The sequence below is a fragment of the Parasteatoda tepidariorum genome, chromosome 10, assembly GCF_043381705.1.
Source record: "Parasteatoda tepidariorum isolate YZ-2023 chromosome 10, CAS_Ptep_4.0, whole genome shotgun sequence".
NCBI lineage: Eukaryota > Metazoa > Arthropoda > Arachnida > Araneae > Theridiidae > Parasteatoda > Parasteatoda tepidariorum.
The window spans coordinates 38,229,476-38,254,656 of NC_092213.1; the positions used below are offsets into that span (position 1 = coordinate 38,229,476).

Sequence of the window (25,181 nt, forward strand, 5' to 3'; positions counted from 1 at the left end):
GCAAGGCAGAGGCACCTCCTGTTTTTAGTATTTAAATGTTTTGTGACAGTGATTCCCACCATGTGTGGCAAAACTTTCCTTTTTGAAAGGATTTACGCTAATTTACAGCAAGGGTTCTATTTGTATATTCAACAAATTCGAAAGCCGCTTTTCAAAGTGATTTTCACCCCTGATAAAATTTAAGATAATTGGGCTAAACTGGACAGGGACACCCCATGGTTTTCACATCTCTTTGCCCTCTGTCACCACCAAAGGGCTATTTTCTATGCCTGCAGGTGTTCTATTCATCCCCAGATAATTGCCCTTTTACATCCTGGTAATGTGATATGAAGAGATGTTTATCTTGTCTTTTTGCTTGTGGTACTGGAAAAAGAAAGATTTATCTGAGGATCCGATCATTGGAAGTTTTTATTCTGCTTTCTGGAGAGTTTTCTAAATGATTCTTTTCAATGTTTTATTTATTTTTTTGAAATTTGTATTATTGTTTTTAAAATTTGTATTAGTATACGAGTTAAATTAATTTTTTTAAAACAAGCAAAATATCAAAATATTTTGAAAAATTGAAAAAACGAAAGAAACGTTGGTGTTGGTTGATTTTGCGCCTTTTTCAAATAATGCGCCCATGGCTCTAGCCATGCCTGCCATACCCTAGATACGCCACTGGAGCTATTTCCTCTCCTGTGGCTGAAAACTGTGACTGTTACTTATAGCAATGAAGTACTTCTACTCACGATACATGAAAAAATGCTCGCTCCCATCCGACCTGAAGAATTCGCTAATGAGATTTCAGACCTGTGAGTTAGAACTTGATTGGTGAAATATATTTACACGGTAGAATTAGGCAATCAGGTTCTCGTTATGCGATCAAGTTACCGCCTTTTTTTCACGCAAAGAGTAAATGGTCCATAAACTATTTCTGGTTACACGATGGTAAATAAGAATAATCATGGACATACTCATACAAGATGTAGGGGTGTGTATCTTTCTTGTTCACTTAGTGTATCTTTCTTGTTCACTTAGTTTAATGGGCCATTAACCCGCACTCGTTTTCCCTATAGGTCTGGGTAAATGCTTTGAAACATGTATGCCAGATCAACTATTCGCTCATACGTGAGTCACATTTGCGTTCGATTGCATATGTGTATTCTCAGTTCTTTATAGAAACAATTTCTCTCCATCGTGTGTTTTTTTTTAAATTTGAAAGGAAAAGTAATCTGCTGATTCTGTGATAAGCTGCTGCATCAACAGCGGTGCTAAATATTAAAACTTCACTATTTCATTTTTCAAAGGATGGCTGTTCTCGCTATATGCGAAAAATTCACATGCATATCAAAATTTGATTGGTGAAATTTTATCTGCGGAAAAATTCGCGAATCATGTTCTCGTTTGCGAGTAAAGAAAATATATACAAAGAAAACGATTCCTCAGTGCCTGTTTCAATTGGAGTTTAGTTGATTTTTTCTTCTTCTACAAATTACCCTCTTCATTTGGCAACGAAGCTCAATTGTTTGTTTTTGTTACTAAGGAAACTATGTTCTGTTAGGAGCGAGATTTATATTTTTAAAATGCCTTCTTTAGGTAAAAAATAATATTTCTGATATAGATTCATAGTTTTTATTTCGATGTTTAATTTTTCCAGGAACTGTATTTCTTTTCTTCTATACATTATAAACTATATGTTTAGTTTTGTACAGTATAGTATGTCAAGTATTGTACATTAAAGCAAGACACGATATCCTTTGTTTTATAATATTTTTTTCATCTAATGGATAAAATTTCTTCATCGTTATTTTGTGATAACTTTTTCATAAATTATTTATTTACCTTTATGGTGGTTTTGTGCATTTTAAAAAATTTATTTATATTTTTATGGTATGCTGTAGAGTGACAAGAAATGTCATTGAATTTGTAGCATATATACAATGGAATAACCAGTGTTAGTGAAACAACAGTCAATGATGCGTTGATAAAAGTCAACATTGAATAGTTATCAGTTGTGGTGAAAGGAAAAATACTTTGCTAAAAAATGGTTCTAGTGTTTATAAGCAAGGACAAGGAGAGTTCAATTACTAAAGAATTGGCAGAATGCACTACATTAATATTTGCACAAAATATTAAATACAATAATTTAAAGATTTTCAAAATATTCCCTACTTCATGAAATTATGACAATAGCTGACAAATATTGACAGTTATTTTATTGGCAGTAAAATTATTGAGTTTGTAATTCTGATGGATTATTTCTAATTGTTTCTCTGTCTTTACATAGTTATGAATTTTTGTTCTTATTAGACTTAACTGTTAAGCTTGGACTTAAAATAAAGCGGTCTGTTCCGTGACAGAGTGCTTTTGGAGCCCACTGTTGGAGCCATCGTTGTTTCATGGTTAACGATTGTTATGGCTTCTGAATTGACAAATGCCATGATTTTCCTATGATGACTTCACTTGCACCAAGAAGTATCCAATTTCTTGGTATGTTGAGTAAGACAACTGCTCTGTCATGGCAAATCACACCCTATTATGAAATTGTAAACAAAGGGAATAAAAATTATAGGAAACTCTAATTTGACCTGTAGCATCAATAGATCAATCCATTTGAATTTAATGATCAATTGAGTGTAAAAAAATTTAGACCAATGATGTTTTGGTAATTTTATTATAAAGGTACTGTAATTTTTCTATTTAGTTTTTGAAGATATGAACGAAATCAGGTATTCCAGGTGCATACTATATCAGATAACCTTGAATGATGTTTTGATTTTATACTTACAACAAAAAGCGTTCATCCACCATTATGTATTGATCTAAACCTACGACAATATCTGACACCTAAATTTCAATTTAGCTGTTAGATATTGTTATAGATATAGCTATTAGATAGTAAATTTCCAGAAATTAATGCAATTTGTGTTTGCAAATTTTCTAAAGGCACTCCACTATTTTCTTTTTCAGTTTCTTTCTAACAATTTTTCACATGCCACTGTTGAAATTTCATTGTGGTATATGGACCACTGGTGGTCAATCCTGGTGGAAATTCGGACTGTTTTGCGGCCGCTCTACAAAATTTAAATTCTCAAAAACGGCCCTCTCACAAAATTCTAATTTGTAAAAATGGTCCCTTCATAAAGTTCAAATTCCAAAATAAACCGCTGCTTGACTTTTGTAATATAATTTTTTAAGGTATGTATGTGATATCCTGTAGACAATTACCTCCAAATATTTATTTGATCAAGTAAGGAATAAAATCCATTTTTTAACTAAGCATTATAACAAAGTTTTTTTTTAGTATGTTATTAAATTACAACATACACTTATTTTGAAAAACTTTTTATATTTAAAATAAAATATAGTGGTTGCTACTGAATGTTTTTCAGTAAATAAGAAATTTTTCTCAAATATAATTTCCATTCTTCATGAAAATATTAGTTTTTTCTACGAAAATGGGCCATAAAAAAATGAAATCTGGATCAAGTCCTAGCTGCAGGTTGACCATTTATGCCTTATATATGTTGACATACCCATATTATGAAGTTTTATTTGCTACTTTTATGAAGTTTGATTTGTAACTTTTTTGTATTTGTTAGTATTAATTATTTACTGTAATATGTTAATCTTTTTAATTTGTTAACTTTAGGTTATTCTTTTGAAAATTTCCAAAGATTGGAAGATTTCCCATCTTACACTTCAGTTATCCGATGTTTTGGAAAACCTATTATTCCACCTTTGGTAAAGTCTTAATCTATCTAATTTTGCTTATAATGTGATATTCTGAGTTTGATTTTTGAGAGAACTTCAACTTGTATCGTTAATTAACTAAAAGTTTATTAATTTTAAATACTTACCAATTAAACCATTATATATAGCTATAATGTAAGAACTCTTTGGTTCATTGTGATATGGTGTTGTTCTTGTCAACACTTTGCCATTTTATGCCATGTACACAAAAATAGCCTTTTTATGTATAAGACTTAATATTAATAGCATTCAATAAGAAATTTTGGATATTTTTTACGTTAGCTGGGTGCAAGAAAAACGTCACCAAACAAATGTAAAACTCTATAAGATAAATTAATTGAACATTTCACTCATATCTCTAAATATCTGTTTGTTAAGACAAAAAGATATGTATTTTAGATAACTAATTTTGATATATCTAGAATCATCAACTGTTTCCTTTTCTTACTTAAAAACTTTAAAATAATTTGCGATGCAAATTTTGATTCTCCAGAACCATTCTTTTAAAACTTTTATGTATTTTGGATAACTTATTTTGATATATCTAGAATCATCAATTGTTTCCTTTTCTTATTTAAAAACTTTAAAATAATTCGCGATGCAAATTTTGATTCTCCAGAACCATTCTTTTAAAACTTTTATGTATTTTGGATAACTTATTTTGATATATCTAGAATCATCAACTGTTTCCTTTTCTTATTTAAAAACTTTAAAATAATTTGCCATGCAAATTTTGATTCTCCAGAACCATTCTTTTAAAACTTTTATGTATTTTGGATAACTTATTTTGATATATCTAGAATCATCAACTGTTTCCTTTTCTTATTTAAAAACTTTAAAATAATTTACAATGCAAATTTTGATTCTCCAGAACCATTGTTTTAAAACTTTTATGTATTTTGGATAACTTATTTTGATATATCTAGAATCATCAACTGTTTCCTTTTCTTACTTAAAAACTTTAAAATAATTTGCAATGCAAATTTTGATTCTCCAGAACCATTCTTTTAAAACTTTCATGTCACAACTATTTTTTTTAACAAGAAATTTTCTGGGTTTATTAATTACTCTTTTAAAATAATGTATGTATTGTGCTCTATTACTCTATTATAATATTACTCTATTATCTATTGTGCTCTATTAATAACTTTTCCTTTTTTTCACTTCACCCTGAAGAATTACAGAGTGAATGTGAAACATAGATGAATGCTATGATTGCATTTCAAATAAAGATTAAATAATACAGTAGAGTCCCGATTATCCGAGTTAATGGGGACGGCAACAAACTCGGATAACTGAAAAACTCGGTTAAAGCGAAGAGTATAAAAACGGAAAGAAAAAGAGAAGGTATAAATGTAATATATTTAAGAAATACAAAATGTATACGAGTATACCATACACAATTCATATTATAATTAAAAAGCTTACTTGAAAACATTTTAAAAGCATACTTTACGAGAATTAAATAGTTTTTACCTAAAAAAAGTCCTCAATCGTTTTTCGTTCTACGTAACTTTGGCGCTAGTAATGTTTCGCCTTTTTTAGGGATAACAGGAAGGCTGGTGTCGCCTCTTTTTGTTGTTCTATATATTCAATAGTACATTCGATAGCTTTTAGTCCATCTGTATGAGAGATTTTTATATGTTGATTTTAATAATCACTGTCTTCATCATCTTCGCTAGATTCATTATCATTATTGACGATATTAACGATAATTTCATCAGACCAAGTTGTTGGATTTTGTTTTTCTGAGTGTTTGGAAGATAAAATTCAGATTTATTTTTCAGCGGTTTTTTTAAAAATAAACTAGAACAAAAAAAATCCTTGAAATATTTGATAGCTCGGTTAAAGCGGAAACTCGGATAACCGGAACTCGGATAATCGGGACTCTACTGTATATAAAAAATTAGCTTATCAATTCTTCTTTTTAAGCTCTAGTCAATATTCTGCGTTTATACTCTTAGAATATTCTATGCCCAGTGTTCTCCCTGTGATCTTTCAGACCTGCCCTGTCTGCCCTTTGATCCCTATAATGGTGCCTTCTTTTGCCCTTTTAGTCGCCATCCCTTAAAAACACTGCCTTTTTATTCATGTTCCATTTAAAAAAAATTATTTGATGTTTAAATAATAATTATACGCTGGTTAACTTATATGTGTTTATAAGTTTAATTCTGATTATTATTGCAATTATTTATTTCGTTAGTATTATTTTTAACTGGTTAATTTTTTATAAGTTTCTTTTTTTTAGTAGGAGGTATATTAATGATTTTAAATTTTAAAATTATTTTTTAAATAAAAACCTTTTTTTTTTTTTTTTAAATCCTCTTTAAATGTTTTTTTTTCAATTTAAATTTTAGAAAAAGTTTTCAAGTTGTTTATCAATTAATTAATTATTTTCTTTTAGTTTACTTTTTTAAAAGAAAGAGATTATCTTTTAGTATGCTTTTAAATATTTTTTTATAAACTACGAATTTATCTCCTATTTCAATAATGAATGAGAATTACTTTTTGAACTATACACATAAAATAGTATAAGAGGGCAATTTAAAAATAATTTTTGAGGATCAAATTCAGTTGATACATAGTTTTTACACATTTTGATAAATTTTTACTGTGTTATGTGAGTGCCCTTTTAAAACTCAAAGTGCCTTTTTCTGCGAGTAAGCACCCTGTCCTTTTTTATTCATAGGGAGAACTCTGTATTCTATTATATGCTTCTAATATTCTAATTTATTCTGTTCTTCTAATTTTTTAAGAAATGGTTTAAGAAATGAAATGAAAATGATTTATATTTTAGTTTTGATAACCATTTCAAAATTTTGTGTTATTATTATTATTTTTGAAGGTTTGTGAAGAATTGACTTATTGATTTCTCTGTTTTGTTACTATAAACTCATATTAATATTTTATTCATAATTTCTTAAAATAGTTAACCAATGAAGAGAGAATAAAAATTGCTGAGCTTCGAACATCAGTTTCATTATTACAAGGGAAAAAGAGTTTAAATTTGCCTAAGAAGCCTGCTAATTTTTCTTGCTCACATGCTGCAGCAGAAACTAGTAAAGTATGACATATTTTTATTGAAACTGTAAATTATTTATAAGTAACTTTTTATTCCGTACTAGATTAATTTTCATGCAAAAAAATTATACTGCTGCTAATTATTATCGATCCACATACTTACTTATAAATAAAAAATAACTACTTCATTATATTTATCAGTTTTTGTGACATGTAGGAAAAATGTATTTAGTTAGACAGCTATTTACTTAGCTCGACAGAGTAATTCTTCTAAACTTATTAAATTCAAATAGACTGTGACTATTTGGTGTATGTCTTATAATAAATATTGTGTTGTAGTTGGAATGTGTGACTTTGTTAAAATAATAAATAATGAAGGTAAATAAATTTTGTTCTGAATAGATTTTCTTATAAGTTATTCTAATGAAACTCAAAAATAAAAGCTCATTCAAAATTAAATGAAAATATTTTATTTTCATTTCAAAATTTTTTTTTGTTCTTTGGGATATATTGAGAAAATTAATTTTTAAAATAGACCCTAAAAAGCCTAGGTTAACCAAGGAAACTACAAGCTGAGTAGTAACTGCCATCAAGTCAATGGAGCAAAGAATAGGAAATTTTTTAAATGATTGGGTTTTTTAAAAATTACTTTTAGAAATTATACTTGAGCCATTTATACTTGACCATTATTGAAATGTTATTGTTGTCTAACATTTTATGCATCAAAAATTCATTAATTTAAAGAAATTTTATAGAGCTTTCTTTTCATTACAGACACCACATAACTTCTCTAACAATATCGACATTTCATGTGAGAAATCTTGTAACCAAGACACCAGTGCTTCGAGCTTAAGTCCACAAAAAGTCCTTAAGACCACTGAAAATGAGTTATTTGTATCCATGAGTAAGATTCCCTGCAATGGTGTGTGTAGTACAGTTCATGATGGAGTAATCGTTTGTCCCAATGAAACTCCAGGAAATATTCATTATAGCAACAGTAATGAGTTTGAAAGTAGCTCCAATTCAGAATATTGGGAATCATGCAATGAAAATGGCTGTGATTGCCAAGAGTGCCAAATAAAAATTGCTGACACTGATGTGCCTTATAAAAATACATCTTCAGAACAAATGCATCATAGTGTTTCAGATGATGATCAGGAATCTGTAGCAGAAGAAGCTGATTTTGAATCTCTTCCTACAGTTATTTATAATCGGAAGATTCTACCCCAAGATACAGATTCTGAGAGTATTGTTACTTGTATGACGCAAAGTACAGACCTTGATAAATATATGGACTACTCCATTGAATATTCCAGCCCTGATGATAATGCAGGAATGTGCCAACATCAGTCATCTACACAAAGAAGTGCTTCTTCTAGATCTGATGATACTAGCACAGCAACTATCGTCAATACTGAAAGCGAGCTTACTCCTTGCGTGTCTGCTGTTGCAGAATTGCCCAGTTGTTTGGAAAGTTTGAGTGATATTGCTGATTCTTCCTCTATATTTGTACATGAAAATGCAGGAGCCACTTTTAATGCAAACTGTAAAAATCCCTCTATTTCCATGGGTGAAGACACAAGTTGTCGAGCATATTCGGTTGATAGTTATATGAAAATTCTCAAAACTTGTGCAAAGAACCTGTATTTAAAAAAATATCATAGTGAACCTTCACATCCAAATTCTAAACAATCTCATACTACTTCTGAGTGTCTAACAGATCAGATGAATAATTTGTCAGAAAATGAATCGGAAGTTTCTTTGCCTGATGAAACAGTAGAAGACACTAAAGCCTTCTGTGATGAAAATTCTTTTGGAACAGAAAATGTATTTGTAGACGATTCTGAGCAGACATCTGGTGACGCTCAAAGAAAACTCATCAGACGAAATTCTTATACTTTGTTACAGCCCTCATCAGCATTAATTATGGCTCATGCTAGCTGTTCTTGTCAAGAAGATTCTCTAATGGATGATTCCCCACATTCTTGTTCTTCAGCGCATCAGAATGAAAATTCAAATCCTGCATTTAAAAAAGAGACTGTTGTTCTTGTTCTTCCTTCAACTTCAGACAGAGAAACATTCTTGCCAATTTTACACAAGGAAGATCAAACAAAAGATCTTGCAATAAATGAATCCTTGTCACCATCAGATGTGAATTTAATTGATACCGAGAATTGCCATTTTGAAACTGAGGGTATGAAATACTCCAGTGCATCAGCATCAAGTGCAGTTTTTAAAGAAGTTGATAAAGATTCTTCTAATTTACCTCCAAATATAGTAGAGCCATATGCTGAATATGAAAACAAGGAAAATGGAAACAGTAGTAATGTTTCTGACAGTTTTCATGAGAGGTTGTTTGCATTCATTTATTCATTTTACTTTAGATTTTTTTTATTTTATTAGTTTGCACTAGTCTGGCAAATATAGAAAATGCCGTAATTCTCAAATGAGCAAATTCATCATTTAGGAATGTCACATTTGCAGACTTTAAAAGCATGAAACTCATGTTAAAAAAAATTCAAGCAATTCTAATAATTTTTTGTGAAAATGATTCTTGGTGTCATTTACTCCTATTTCAATTTTTAAAAATCTAAAATTTTTTTAACATTTAAAATCTAACTATTACGAATGTACATATTGTGCCTTGCCTGTAATACTCAGTTTTTAATTTTTAAAAATCTTTTAAAATTATCAAAGTTTCAAAAAATTAGAATAAGTGCAAATAAAACCAAGACTGATTTTCGCAAAAATTATTAGAACTGCTTGAATTTGTTGCAACATATTCTTTTAAAGTCTGCAAATTTCGCATTCCTGAATGGAAGAATTGTCCTACTATACATTTACTGAATGCCTTTCATTTAAAAGTCTTATTTCAATATAATGTTTTATTTTAAATGAAGTTCAGATGCAGGTTTAAAATGAAACATGAATAAATAGATGGACCTTTAATAGTAATTAGAAAATTAACTCTAATTTTGCATTGTTTTAGCTGTTCTACAATTCATATATTTATTATCCTTTAACTATTGCTTTGAATTATCTAGTATTTAACAGTTACATTCTTGATGATTTTTTGTTCAGAAAACATCTATTTTTAGTTAACTAAAATTAATTGCTAAAAATGTTTTCGAATTTACTACATTTCAATTTATAATTATTGATTTAGTACCTGACTGTGTTGCTAGTATGACATTCTTTTAAAAAGTTTTTTTTTTTTTTTAACAGAATGGATTTCTTTTTAGCTGAGTTTCACGATAAGTAAAAAGAAGGTAACAAGAAATTTACATTCAGATAATGCTTAAATTTCATGAAAAATTTGTAGCTGTTAAATGTTATGCTAAAAATTAAACAATTCTTTCGGTAAAACAAGTATTGGAATTTCATTTTATTATATTATTGATCACTCTTTTGGGTACAAATTTTTCCATTTTATATCATGAGTCACACTGAAAAAAACTATATGGTGAAATAATAGCTTAATTCCAGCTTTATAATAAAAAGGGATATATCTAAAAAGACTTACAGTCATGAAAATCATGGGTACCAACTCATGGTTTACCTTATATATGAATTATACACGATTAATTCCCACCACATGCATTTATTAAGGATAGTGGCCAAAATTAAAGTACAATACAGTAAAGTACAACTATTCTGTTTAAATCAAGCTACTATGTTCGCTACTTTTTGAAAAAAATAGTTTTGCGAGTAGTGCGATGCGAAGAAATGTTATTTTGTAGCAATTTCTTGTAACGTTTAATATTAGTTTAAAAAGGAAACAAGGTACAAATCCAAAATATTTTTTGAATTTCGTGCAAATCTTGTTTGAGTTTATCAGCGGATGTAATGAGGATGTTCTTGATGTACATACTTTACGTAGTTTTTTTCAGTTAACTTAAGCTTTAAACTCTAAAGGAAATCACAAACATTTGATGGTTTTCTTTTCTAGATTGTGAAATATATGTCCATTGGTTTGAAGGGCATAAAAAGATGAAGGTTTAATGGAAAAATTCTAAAAAAATGAATTAGTTTATTTATTATTTTAGAATATTTTTGGCAAATTTTTTTTAAGAAATTTTTTTTAAAATTTTGAACATGAGCGTAAATTAAATCATCCAGCAAAGTTCATCTCTTAGAAGTAGTTGAATATGTTACAGAAGTTGTTTGCAATTACTACATTAAAAAAAAATAGTTGTACTTAACTACATTTATAATAAAGTAGTTGTAGATAACTATAAAAAATGTAGTTTTTCTCAGTACTGATTAAGAACTTTATTTTCTACTTCCAGTTCCTCCTTGAATCAACAAAATATAGAAAAAAGCAATGGAACAGAACTTTTGGCCAAGCTTTTGGGCGACTTGAGAGAAAATCAACAGTTGGAAATGAAACGTTTTATTGAAGAACAAAAGAAGCACTTGTTGAGAATACAGGAAGAATTTCAAGAGCAAGAAAAAATTCTATTTGAAAACTTAAAATCAGCTGGAGTGCCTGTATTTGCATGTATGTTTTTTCCAGTTATGTTTTTAAATTTTAATGTGGCTTTGTGGCTAGTTATCATACTAGCTAAAATTATTTTTGCTTTAAAAATTTTAATTATCTGGTAAATGGGGAAATTGTGTTACGCTTTTTGAACAAAAAATAATTTAATTTTAAAAATCAAAAGTCATTTGAAAAGTTATGTGAGAAAATTGTACCTAGAAAAAAATGTGTGAGCCTTTATTTATGTGATATTTAGTTTTTGACACTCTTTTATAATGATACATTTAACTGAATTTGAAAATTAGTTATAATTTTATTTTTAAGCTTCTCTTAGTAAAATGACCTAAACTTAGATAATGTTTGCTTAATATTCAAAATAAAAGAGGAAACTAGAAATCAGATTAGAAAAAAAAATTATTGATTTTCATTTATATAGTTAGTTGAAAATTAATACCCCTGAATAAAAATTTCAAATTAAAATCAACTTTATTAATGAATTAGTGCTCATCTTCAAAATTAATAGTAGTCTGTTGAAATTAAAATTTGACTCAGTTCATCAATTAATTATTAATAATCCTATATGCCAGCAATCAATGTAAAAGAATTGCATCCTGTTTGGAATTATTTTCAAATGCTGATTATTATTTATAGCTATCAACAGTTCATCATCACCTGCTGATGACATTGTTAACACACAAATGGCATCTTCTGATTCAAATTCAACCAATTTATCATCTGAAACTGAGACATTTCAAACAGTTATTCAAAATGAAATTCATCAAAAAAGTCCTCCATCTACATTGGCAGTCACTGAACATGATACTATATGTAATCCCATTTCTCAAGTTAATGATATCTTAACTACCTCTAAAAGTAATGAGGCAACTTATTTGAACCAACATCAAACTAATGAAACAACTTATTCTACTCAGCATCAAACTAATGAAGCAACATATTCAACTTCACATCAAGTGAATGAAGCAACTTATTCAACTCCACATCAAATAAATGAAGTAACTTATTCAACGCAGCATCAAACCAATGATGCTTTGTATTCAACTCAGCATCAAACCAATGAAGCTGCTTATTCAACTAATCATCGGAAAATAGGAGAAAAGAATGTTGTCCAAAACACATTGTCGAATTTCAAACAAATTTGCATTGAACCTCTTGGGAGTGAGTTATACGAAACCGATTACAATTCATGTGCTGCTAGTCAGCTTCCTACTTGCACATTTGAAAATATTACCAACTTTCATCAGGTTCCGGTTTCTACATTTATTAGGAATGATATTGGAGATATGACTGCACCAATTTGTAGTGCAAACTTAAGAAATACCTGTACTAAAGAAAAATATTCTCCAATTAAATTAACTAACAAAATTCATTCTCCTAAACTGGTAAATAAGCTTTCAACCCAATCTACTAAGCATCCTAGTACACATTGCTCTGGTGGAGCAACTTATAACTCCAGTAGACCACCTTATAATTCTGTCGGAGCATGCGTTTCTAATGAAAGCGTTAGGGTTAAGAATAATTTTGAAAAACGAGTCAACCAGCATCCGGCAAGTAATCTTGAAATAAGTAAAAATAATGGCTTCCAAGTAAATGAAGTTACAGGGGTTTGTAACAAAATTAAAAGAAGTAATGTTGATTCTAATAATGTTACTTCATCTGCAAGTGCTAGATGTGATGGCAGAAATTCTTTAGAGCCAAGTTTGGGTTATTCTAATTCAAGCAAAATGAACATTAGTAACTGTGCCTCTGCTGACTTCTATCCGCAAGCTTCGAAAAACATCACTGTTCAAAAATCTATTAATTCTATTAATCCACTTATCTCGGTTAAAGCAATGAAACTTGTCCCACCATCTTTAACAAATTTGAAGAGGAAGCAAAGTAAAAATGTAAGTTTTTTAAAAATTTTATTTAATGAACCAATTCTTTTTTTTAAAAATTTAACTTTTTATAGGGCCATATTTTTGGTAATGTTATGTTAAAATATTTTTATGACTGAGTTTTCTTCACAAAAAAGAAATCATTTGGTTAAAAATCTAAAATTAGTTATTTAAAATCATTTTTGAGGGGGGAAGGAAGGTGGATGAGATTTTTAAAATTTTACCTTCGGTAATGAATCGGTCATATTTTCTGTTAGAACTTCTGTTTTTATAAATATATGAGTTTATAAATTCAATGTTTAAAACAATAGTTTTTTTTTCTTTTTGGAAAAAAATTATTTTATTAAATTAAAAAAAAAGAGTCTTTTTCGAATAAAGTTTTGTCATTCTCTAAAAAAAGTTGCTTGTATTTAATGAGTAAAAGTAAAAAATATAAATAATTAAAATGTAAAAACACAGGTTTTAAAGTGAAATTTTTCTTTTTTAAATAACAAAGAAAGAAAAAAGATATTTTGTCCAATGATAAAAAAAGAATAGGGTAGGGAGGAATTTTTATGTATAATTGTTGTTAAATAAAAATATTTATTAACGTTTAATTCTTTAATTCATTGTTTTTAATATTTGTTATTATTCTGCATTAAAAATTGTAGAAATTATTAACTTATTTTTAACGACTTTTGTCTGTGTGTAAAAAAATACTTATTTACACAGTTAAATGATCCAGAAATGCTAAAAAGATTTGAAAGGCTTCCAGCTCTTGTTAAAGGATATCTTACAAGACGGTTATATAAAACTGAAAGAGTGCAAAGATTGATTCAGACAATGAAGGTAACAAATAAAATTTAATTTATATTTCAATAAAGTTATAATTTTTGTTCTGTTTTCCTATTGTATTTTCATATCTGTTGGAAATTACAATTTTATTTTATAATTTTTTCAATTAGTTACTTATAGATTAAAAGGTTTCACTTTTTTTCCATTAAAAGTTTTCATGAATCTGCATGATAACTAACAAAATATTGAGAAATAAGTTGTTATCCAATTTCTTTTTTTTTATTGTTACAATTTAAAAGTAAATGTAGAAAAATACAATGTAGGCAACAATTAATACAGTTCTTTCCTAACAGGTAGAAAACTTGGGAATAATTTTCTTAATGTACTTTTGTAATAATTGCCACAAACTAATTTTTTGTGGCAATAACTTCAGAAATAATGTGTGCTATAAATGAAAGTTGTAAAGTGACTAAATTTCAGAAAGCTTGAAAATTTATAAATCCATAAATATTTTCACTTATACTATTTAAAAATTGATACAGTTACCAGTCCTGTTTGAAACTGAATTTTGTTCAAGACATAGTTTGCCCACAGTATTTATTTTAAGATATATATCAGCCTATATTTTTGTGAAAGAGTAAGGAGTCCTATGGCTAATAAAACTTTTTTTTTACAATTATCATTTTTTGAAACATAAAGCTATCTGAGAGCTATGCTAAAAAGCTATGCTTTGTTTGCTCTACTACAAAGTGATACTATAATTTGGCTTGTAGTATGAAATCTACTTAATATAACAATATTTTGAATGGATTTATTTGTACTGTCTTCTATATATTTTGAATAGTTTCCTTTATTCCTTAAATCCTTAATCCTTTTATAATCCTTTTATTCCTTATTAAAATAATGTGCCTAATTTTTCATTTCAAAATTGTGTGTGAGTACATTAAGTCCTTTACAATGTTATCAAGACATGTTATACGTGTGTGTTTGAAATGTTCTGAATACAATTTATGCATTTTGAATGACAAATTATTATGTTTTTTTCTTTGTATAAAATTATATTAATAGTATATAATTGTATTAGTAGTCAGAATAGTGTTCCTAATTTTTTTATATCAAAATTAATTACAAATGTATATGTCAATATATGTTATAAAGTCAATAATTCACCTGGATATGCATCCATACATTTTTAATGACAAATCTTTTGATGCATATTTTCCTTACATTAAAATAATTTAAATAGTTTATTCTTTTATCCTTTGCTAAAATATTTTTTTATAATGAAGCTGCTAATATATTTGATTACTTTAGAAGGTTAAAATATCTTTGAAGGAATGTGAGTGTATTTAGAAACTTACAGTACACATTTGATGCCTTTTAAAGGAAGAGTTTTTTTAATGCATTATATGGATATTTTGATTGAGTTTTATTAAATTTAATATATATTAACAATAATCAAATTTTGAACTAATATTCTTTTAATGTTTTTCAATTTAAGGAAACTGCTAAGTTAGCACAAAATCTCTCTGAAGATTTGACACAAAAAGGTAATACAATTTCTGAGAGCGATATGGATTTGTATAACCAGCTATTGGCTCAGGTATGTAGGAATTAAAAATTATGTATCCTTATTCTAAATGTATCCTGATAATCTTTGATTTATTCATGATTTTTGAACAGTTAATGCATACAAATATATTTCTTATGTGTTATTAATTGTTTTAAAAAGAGTGAAATAATGATAGAATATGTGCCATTATTTTTGAATGTGGAATAAGTTCATTTGGTGTAATAAGTCCTAGGCTTTTAAGGGTTACTGTTTTGATTGAATTTAAAAGTATTGGCAAAGGTTAATTAATTTGGTGATTTTTTTATTACTATGTGGCATTTCCTGAAACATCAAAATGCTACAATTATTATTAAAATAAATAAGTAATATGAATAAATAATTAATAAATAAAGTAATAAGTAGTATAAATAAATAAATAAGTAAAAAACTTTTTATCTCTAAATGAGCTTATTCCAATTAAAAAAACACAAAAACAACTAATATGTTTAAAATGAAATGCATTTGCTTACTTGGGACTTTTGCGACTTTTTCGTAATTTTACGAAAATGTTTCAGTTTTTATAATTTTCCATGCGTGAATCATTTTTTGCATTTTTATAAAAAAAAAGAGAAATTTTAGCTAATTTTTCCCATTTAGGGCAATTTACACGAAATTCTAGCTATCTTTTGCCAACTGTACATTTATTATTAGAAATTTTTAACTTGCAGAATTTTTATGTAGTAACTTTTTTGAATTCTGTTAATAATCATTCAAAAGAAAATAATTAAAATCAACCTAATGTTTTTTTTAAATATTTGACTTGTTTCTGAGTAAAAAAATGATTCAAATAATTTTTTTTTTAATTCTTTGATTAAATATTGGAATTAGCTATTAGAAGGCCATTATGTTTGATAGATCTTGATAAAAGAATCATATTGAAAGAGCTGTATCTCATAACAGTTTGAAGTTTTCTAAACGTTAAGTATTTATGGGCTTCACCATTAAGGAACAATAGTTTTCGGAATTGAAATCACCTTATCTGTGTGCTATTTTCAACTTAGTCTACAAATTTAAATATAGTCTTATCATAATGATTTATAATTTTTTTTATTTATTATTATTTTTTAATATTTAAGAAAAAAATTCATTGTTATTATAAGTATATGATTTTGTTATTGGTTTATTTATAGTTGCTTTCATCTTTTGAAGATGTCTATGATATTTTTTGTACAATAAGTACGAAGGAAAGAATGAATATTATCGCAGAATCTCGAGAGCTTTGGGTAAGAAAGAAAAAGGCAGAACAATCGTCGGAATCTTCTAACACCTCTTTGGTAAACCCCTGTGTATTATTTAAGAGTATTTAAGGTTTTTATGTTTTTTAATTATTCAAATTGTATATATAGACACACGTAATTTTTCTGTTTCTTAGTATGTAACTCATTTAGTAGTGTAGAAATATGTATTGTATTGCTGTTTAAGAAATAGTTTTTTGATTTTTCTTAAATATAATAAGAAGCAATCAATTGTTTCTAAATAAACTTTAAGATAGAATTTGTATCTATTAAGTTGCGAATTTTATTCGTATTTAATTTTAATTCAAAATCCTATCTCATATTCTCCTTTTTTTCTATATTTTCCTTAATTTCTCCTCTTTCAATCATCAGACAACTAGTTATAAGTATATTTTTTTTTTTGCACTAATGATTTATCCTTTCATTTTCTTTAAACAGTGTAGGATAAAGTTAGGGAATTTTATCAATATTGAAAAATATGTAAATTACACTCAAATATCTGAAAAGAGAATTGGGTATACTTTGTGCTATGTAGATCTGAGGATTAAAACAATGCAAATACACAAATAGATGTGCAGAAATGGACGTACTAGAGTTTCCGTTCTGTAAACAAGAACCTTCCTCAGTGTCTCAACACCAGCTGATAGTAGAAAAGTAAAGTAAGACAAACATAGGGGAAGTGGTTTTACCTGTAGGAACAGAGGACTAAGTGTGTACAACATAATATAAGAAGGAGATAAGAAAACATTGAAAAAGATATAAGAAAGGGTTGAGAAAGAGATGGGGTCTCTCGGAAACTTCAGGGTGCAAAAAAGTCCATTAGAATAAATTTCCAGGTTTTGAGAAAAAATGAGTTCCTAGAGTGATCATTAAATTATAATTTATTCTCATTATTATAATTTTTCCAAATATAGAGCAATTCCTAGAAATCAAGGTGTAGAATGATTTTAGCAGTAACAAACTAAATTCTGACCATGTAGACTGATTGAAAAGCCTTAACCACCTTGATCTCCTGACTCACAGTGGATTCTTTTGTTACTTGATTCTTTTATTCGACTTGGAAGTCTAATAAAAGACTGTAGTCCCAAACTTTTATTAGACTTGAAATCTTCATTAACTTACGACACCCTTCATTTCAAACTGTCGTATCTAAGTTGCACACTTAACTTAATACACTTAACTTAATACACTTAACTTAATACACTTAAAGAATCCTTATTACATGCTATCAAGTTCAATTGATGTGAATAAAAGACAAGGCAAGAAAATTGTTTTTTTTTTTAGTATTTATTTAAAAAATATAAATGAAAATGTTCCTTGAATTATGCTTTTTTAATTATTCAATAATTTCTTCTCATTACTGCAATTAAAGATTTTGAAATAGCATGCATGGGATAAATTAACAAATTATTATTATTTTTTTAAAAATAATTTTTTATCAGCTCGAATGTCGCATAATTCATCTGCATTTCATAAGGATATATATGTTATAATTATCTATGAATTTCACATGTAGCAATGGAAAAGTAGTCTTTATTTTTTTTTTAGATACATGTCACTACAAGAACTAATTATTGTATAACAGTATCTGAAAATCACATTAATGGATCAGATGTTATAACTTATCACTTTTTTGCAAAATAAATAATCAACTTTGAAAACTGTAAAGTTTTTACAACAGTTTCTGCTTTAAGTGTTTCAATAGAAATAAGCATGATTTTTATCATAAAATTTCAAAATAAATTAATAAATAAATACATTTTCTCCTTTAAGGTTATGGATAGACCTTTGTCAGTACCAGCACATAAGCCAAAGGTTACGGCAGCAACTATTAAAAGAAGAAAAAGGTTGATGAAACAAAATTTATTTTTCTGTTTGTGTTTTAGTTATTAAATGTATAAAATTATATAAATTTTTTTTAAATGTGTTTCAGTTATAAATATATAATGTAGGGTTTGATATAACTTAAATTTTCAATCCTAAATTCAATAAATAAAGATTATTTCCACTGCATTATTTCTTTTATAAAACTATTTGTATTTTTTTAAAATATAATTTTTTTTTCTTTTTAAATTAATGAAGTTTTTTTTTAAACTATAAAATTATTTCTGATATTTTTTGTGCCATTGCTATTTATAAGAAAAGGTTTATCATAGCTGATAGAAATGATGTATGGTAGTCAGTTTTGTAGAAATTGTGTTTCAACTGCACATTAGTTATTGACAAGACAGTAGGCTGATAGAATAGTCAGTTCATTTTATTCTAGTTATTATTATTATGAAAATCTGGTTTATAAGTTAAAGAATTTTTTCTATCATCATGAATTTTTTAATTAGTATGCAAAATAAGTAATGCTGAAAGCTTGTTTATTCTCAAATATAATATTTCATTCTTAAATTTCTTCAAAAATTGAAGTTTTATCTCAATTTTCTAAATTTTTTCTCCTGTAATTTTGTGTCACTTTCTAAAGAGTGCTTATCAAAGTTTGTTCACCAAGAAATATATATATAACTTGGCATGAAATTTTAGTTCTAAAGGTACTTTGCTTGTCCCAATTTGCACAAATATTACAACAATTTTTTAAATGTTAACTGGTGTAGTGATAAAAACAATAAAAAAAGCAGAAACTGTAAAATTTCTGTATTTTTTTTTCTTTTGTAAACATACAATTTTATAAGCACATTATTTTATGAAAAGTACTAATCTTTCCAATAAATTTAATTCACCCAATTCATGATGTTTTTCTGTGATAATTTTTAAGATTTATGTCAAATTTTATGAATCATAAATACAGTAAATATTAATATCATTTATGTTGAATAATATTTTGTAAATAATATTATGTTGAATAACAAACCAAAACTAATTGTTAATAAGTTTTGTAAAAAAATAAGTAAAAAATAAATAAAAAATTTGTAAAAACTAAAGTAAAAAAATTATTAAAAGAAGTTAAATAAACATTCTTTTTCTCTTTTTTTTATTAAATGTATTAAAGTTTATTAGGAATAAGGCAATAATAACATGAATAAAGGATAAAAAATTTGTACTTTATTTACGTTGTTTTTTGTTTTATTCATACATAGGATGAAGCGTGCCCTATGTTGTTGCTGCTATTTCAGTGTTGCCTTCACACGGTCTTTATTGTTGTTAACAAAACCTAATTCATTTGCTCTGTAGCATTCATTTTTAAAGTCTGAAAAGTAGAATTAACCCCTTGGGGACGGGTGATTCTGAAAAGCATTTGTACAAAATCAGAATGTAATTAAATAAAAAACGCTAACTTAAATGTAGTCGTTGCTAATTTGACAGACTTACTTTGCTTTTACTTTACTTATTGTTAGTTTAATCATATATATAATCAATGTTAATTCAAAGTATAACTCAATAGTTTTATTTTGAACTAAAGTAACGGTGAATTAAATAAATCAAACAATTATAACTCCCTCCGCCCACAAATAAACTGTTAAAGAATTACTTTGATTACCAGTTTTATCTTTTTACCCAGATTGATACGGCTTTATGCTGGCACGTATTTGTGACAGTCGGAGCGAAAGGGTTAAGGAAAATTTAAATTTTCGGTTAATAGTTTATTGTTAATATTTATCAAGCAAACTTGAAATCCTTTTAATAATTTTCCTTATTTTTATTTTTTTATCTTTCATAATTAGAAGATTGTTTTATTAGTTTGCTTTATCGTATGTAACTTACATAATAGTAATTATTTATTAATTATATTTTCCGAAAAAATATTACTCTAATATTTGTTTTAATTTTATATAGATCTCTGGTTGATAGCAGAACCCATGCAATATCTGATTTTAGAGAGCATCGAACAAGGTGTGACTTTATGAATATTGCAGTTATTGCTATTTGTTAATTTTTCTTGTCGGAAAAAAATAGTTTTTTTATTAATGATTACTTTTTTTATTGAAATGGATTGCTTTCAATTCATTTATTTATACTAAATGTGGTACATTTGTTGTCTGTTATTGAATGAAATGTATTTTATGTTGTTACATAACATTTTTAAGGGTGGTAGTATTTAATTTTTATTTTTTAATGTTTTATTATGCTACATTAAGAATTTCAGTTTTATTCTAAAATAATTATGTAATTTATCTTTAATATAAGTTATTAAGGCAAATTTTCTCTTTTTTCGCTTTTTTAGAAAATAAGATCCTACATCAAATATCTTGCATAATTAATCTTATAAAAAAAATCTTACATCCAATGCAAGATTCAAAGAAGACTGATTAAATTAAAGTTCGAGTACTAATTCGAAAATTTAGATCAACCTGAGGAAAAGCAAATGCCCTATTGCTTTAGTAGGGTTGCCAATTTCCACAAAATTTTGAAACTCAACCCAACTCTCTAAATGTGTCATTTGCTCCATAAATGTTGATACATTTCTTCAAAATAATATTTTTGATGTTTAATTCATGAAAAAAATTAAATCATTGCTTTTATATTAAAAAAAGAAAAATGATTTAAAACAAAAGAAAAATATCTAAATTTAAAAATTCTCATTTTTAACAAAATAAAACATTTTTTCCCTTTTTCAAGAAAGCATTGCTCTTCTATTGGTCTATCTCTACTCTAAACGCGAAAATGGTAAGAGATGTACAGAACATGTGTGCACCTTGATGTCAAAGAAAAATCTTGAATCTTGGCAAAGTACCAAATATATATACAGTAAAACCTGCAGGAAAGACCATCTCTATGTAGCGACCTCCTCTATTTACGACCACTTTTAGGAGGAATGGAATTTTTTTCATAGACTTTGTGTTAATGAAAACCTTTAGGAGGGACCATCAAAATCCCTCACTGTGACTGGACAAACCTATGCACCAAATGCAGACAAAAGTCAAATAAGAAAACACGAAAAAATTAAAAAACAAAAAATATTAATAAAACAAATAAGTAGATTAAATTACATTCAAAATATTAGTGTGAGGCTCTTATTTAGAGAGCTCTGAAAGCAATCTGCAACCTCATGTTGCAGTGGAAGTGCACTACAGATAATGTTATCAATGATCTGATCAAGCAAATTAAATAATTTAATATTTAGTAAGCATTTATGAACTTTTATGATTTTTTCATGCACCCGTTTTTTATTAACACTCTATTATAAGTAAAAATGTTGCGGTCTTTTAGCACTTTTCATAAGTAAGTTTGACTATATTGTCATTTTTAAAGATGAATTATAGTACATTTTATCACAAGCACATTTAAAACTCCGTTATTTTATTTTAGTGTTTTGTTTTCTTCATTTAGTTTATATATCAGTTTTATTATTTAATTTACTGTAATTTGTGTTTCATTTTTCGATATTGTGATAAGTTTTCTTAATTTTTATCATTTTAAAACAAAAATGGTTCCTAAATTCTTTTTCGCATTCAATTGTCAAATATTTTTCATTACACATATTAATCATATTTCATAAAATAATGTTTATTTCAGAGCTTGTTCAGTTTCATCTTTAAAATCTAATTCAGTTTCTCCATCTCGCATTTATCAAACATCACTTGGTGTCAATGTCAGCCGCAAAACTAAAAGTATGTAACTTTTTTATTAACTTTTTTAATGTATACTTTCATTTCTATTATTATTATTTTTTTTAAATTTTTGACATTTTTAAATTTTGACAAAATTATTTCTTTGATTAAAAATGTAGTCTGAGCACATGTTATTATTTAAAACCTTTGCAAGTATTCAAGTTCTCATTATCACAATAAAAGTTTTGATACTGCATTCTGTGAACAATTTGCCTAGCTCTCCAATTTGTCACCAAATCATTAACTTATAATGTAATAACTATTTCTTAAACTATTAGAACACAGTTTTCGACATTAATTATTAGAAAATATAAAGTTAGATTAATTTAGAGAAATTTAAAATACTGGTTTAAATGAGCATGAACTGTCAGTCCCTTCTGGGAAGGTTAGGTCCAGCCAGTTGATGACATGACATTTTTGGTGTCATGACATTTGACATCATGACTAGCAGTCACATCATGACATTTTTGGTGTCATGACATCATGACTAGCAGTCTATGACATTTTTAGTAATGGGTCACTGCATGGTTCTCAATCTTTATGATGCCCTTTTCTCATTTTTTATTATGTACAATTCTCAAACTGTATGAGTTGTATTTAATTATATGTAATTGATTATTTGTAATTTTGAAGAGACATGTAGGAGTTAAATTTATTTGTTGTTGTTGACGTATGCCTGTTTTAGGCAGAGGGGGTGCAATTTTTCTTGTTTTCCTGTGACGCCATCTATGGCCAAGAATTCGACTTCTGCCCCACTCATACGTCACACCCGTTTATAGGGCGGACCCATTCATACATCCATCTACAGATCATAATTTTGACCTGAATCAGAGAACAATCGATCTCCAATCCAATACCCCCAGAGGTTTTGATTTGTTATGGGAACGTGGGGGACTTTTGCGACTCAACAGACTTAATGTGCATCAGTCACTTTACTACACGACGAGTCTTCGGCCGGTGGGGTTCGAATCCACAAACTCTCGGGCACGAGCCCAGCGCCTTACCGACCAGGCTCTCCCGGGCCATTAAATTTGTTTTATGGTTTTATTTGAAAACTGTATAGCCTAGATTTTTTCAAAATATTCACTTTTATTATGACCCTCAAATTTTTAAATACAAAACTGTGAGCACTACCGTTTTTTTTTTTTAAATTTTTTTTTTCTTCTGACAGAAATGAATGAATACAAATATCTCTTTTTGCAGAGACAATATGCAACACTATCTTCAAAAATCTTAATTCGACTGTGACTTGGATGCAGTGAGGCAAAGATTATTATTCTAAAAATTAAGCCTAATCTAACATATATTTGGCATAATTTGTAGATTTTAATTATAATAGAATAAAGTTATACACAAAAACTCTATGTTGTTTAAATTTAATTAGAATTTTATACAATTATACTTCAGCTTTGGCGAAAAAGAGAAAAAAAATGAATGCTTATATTTAGCTCAATACAGAAACCAGAAGGAGAAGTTGAACTTGAAGTGGATAATATTAAAATAAAATTTTTTCATTTGTAAGGAAGAAGTAAACATTACTGTTATTTAGGATGCCCTGATTTGTGTATATTTAAAGTTTCTTCGAATGAAATTCCTTATCACATCAGAGATGCCAACTGCTCCGGACAATCCAAAATAATTTAAAAAACGGTAAATAGCTGCAAAGTATATTTTGCTTATATTTGATTATTTTTCTTACTTTTTTAAAGATATTGCATAATATAGTATTATAAAGTGGTAAAATTATATAAGCCTAAGAATTATTTAGAAATAGTGGTGGATAAAAATCTACTAAATTGAATTTATTAAACCAAGAATCACAATTGATAAACTACCACTTTAAAATATATATTTGCTGTCCGGAGCAAGTTGGCATCTCTGTCACATCATTACAGATGCTTTCCGGATAAATAAAACAATAACCAGTATGAACATCAAATAAGTCTTTTTTTTTTCGGATGCCAAATTTTAAATAAAACGAAAGCTATTCCTTATTTTCTCAGGTAGAAAAATCTTTTCTCTTTCGTTTTATCTTTAATATTTTCTCGCTTTCAATATTTACTGCTCAAAATTTTCTTTTTTTAAAAAAAAAAAATCAGGGGTGGAAAATAACTTTTAGACACTGTGATAATCTGCAGCACCCACTGCCATTCCTGGGGGGTTTCTTCTGCCAGACAAATATCTATAAAAATGGCTCTGTAGATCATTACAGAGGTTTCTGATTTTGGGTTTTTCAGTATGTTTACTATAAACAAGTGTATTTTGAGGAACTTTTTTTTTTAAAAAAAAACTTCTTTATTGCTTAAGTTATCATTTTTATTGCATAAAATCTTTTTTTATGCATGTTTGTTATTGCTCATTAATTATAATTATTATTTTAATATTGTATTTTGTAGAATGTATGAAACCTTCTCAAACTCAGCATTGGAAATAAGGAATGTCCTTGTAGATCAAGTGCCTGTAATGAAAAGAATATAAAACATACTCTGTTCTATTTTTTAAATTGAAGCTAACACTCAAAATGCAATAAGTTGTATTTTTCTCTTTGTGTTTTGTCTTCTATTTTGTATTGTTGTGTTAAACAAAGGGAATCAAATATATTTATTTAACTCAAATGTTTTAGATACATGTAAATTTTGAGACTGTTTTACTGTTTGTGAGATAAATAAAAACTTTCTATATTAGTGTATTCTTTTATATTTTACATATCATTTTGATGTACCTCAATTTCAAAATATTTGATTATTATAAAAGTGATTGAAACTACAAGCTTTAGAATGTATGGAATTGACTTTTTTTTTTATATATATTGATTATTTTTTTAATAACCTAAGTTTTACTAGTAAAAAATGTTTTTTTTTCTTCCTTTCTTTC

The 25,181-nt window shown here is 27.4% G+C and overlaps 1 protein-coding gene across 2 annotated transcripts; it reads left to right on the forward strand.

The window, feature by feature from the left end:
• The first annotated feature begins 1,436 nt into the window (after nt 1–1,436).
• LOC107454290 (putative leucine-rich repeat-containing protein DDB_G0290503) lies at nt 1,437–24,991 on the forward strand. 2 transcript variants are annotated; one of them, XM_016071428.3, is made up of 13 exons: nt 1,437–1,578; nt 3,635–3,726; nt 6,665–6,799; nt 7,531–9,107; nt 11,046–11,257; nt 11,888–13,140; nt 13,843–13,959; nt 15,407–15,508; nt 16,648–16,791; nt 18,526–18,599; nt 20,533–20,589; nt 22,213–22,307; nt 24,704–24,991. In XM_016071428.3, the coding sequence occupies exons 1-13, from the start codon at nt 1,566–1,568 to the stop codon at nt 24,739–24,741; spliced, it is 3,909 nt and encodes a 1,302-aa protein (XP_015926914.2). In that variant the 5' UTR covers nt 1,437–1,565; the 3' UTR covers nt 24,742–24,991. The 2 variants fall into 2 exon arrangements, with proteins under 2 accessions (XP_015926914.2, XP_071042537.1); XM_071186436.1 differs by lacking the exon at nt 1,437–1,578 and adding an exon at nt 2,314–2,472.
• Nucleotides 24,992–25,181: the final 190 nt, after the last annotated feature.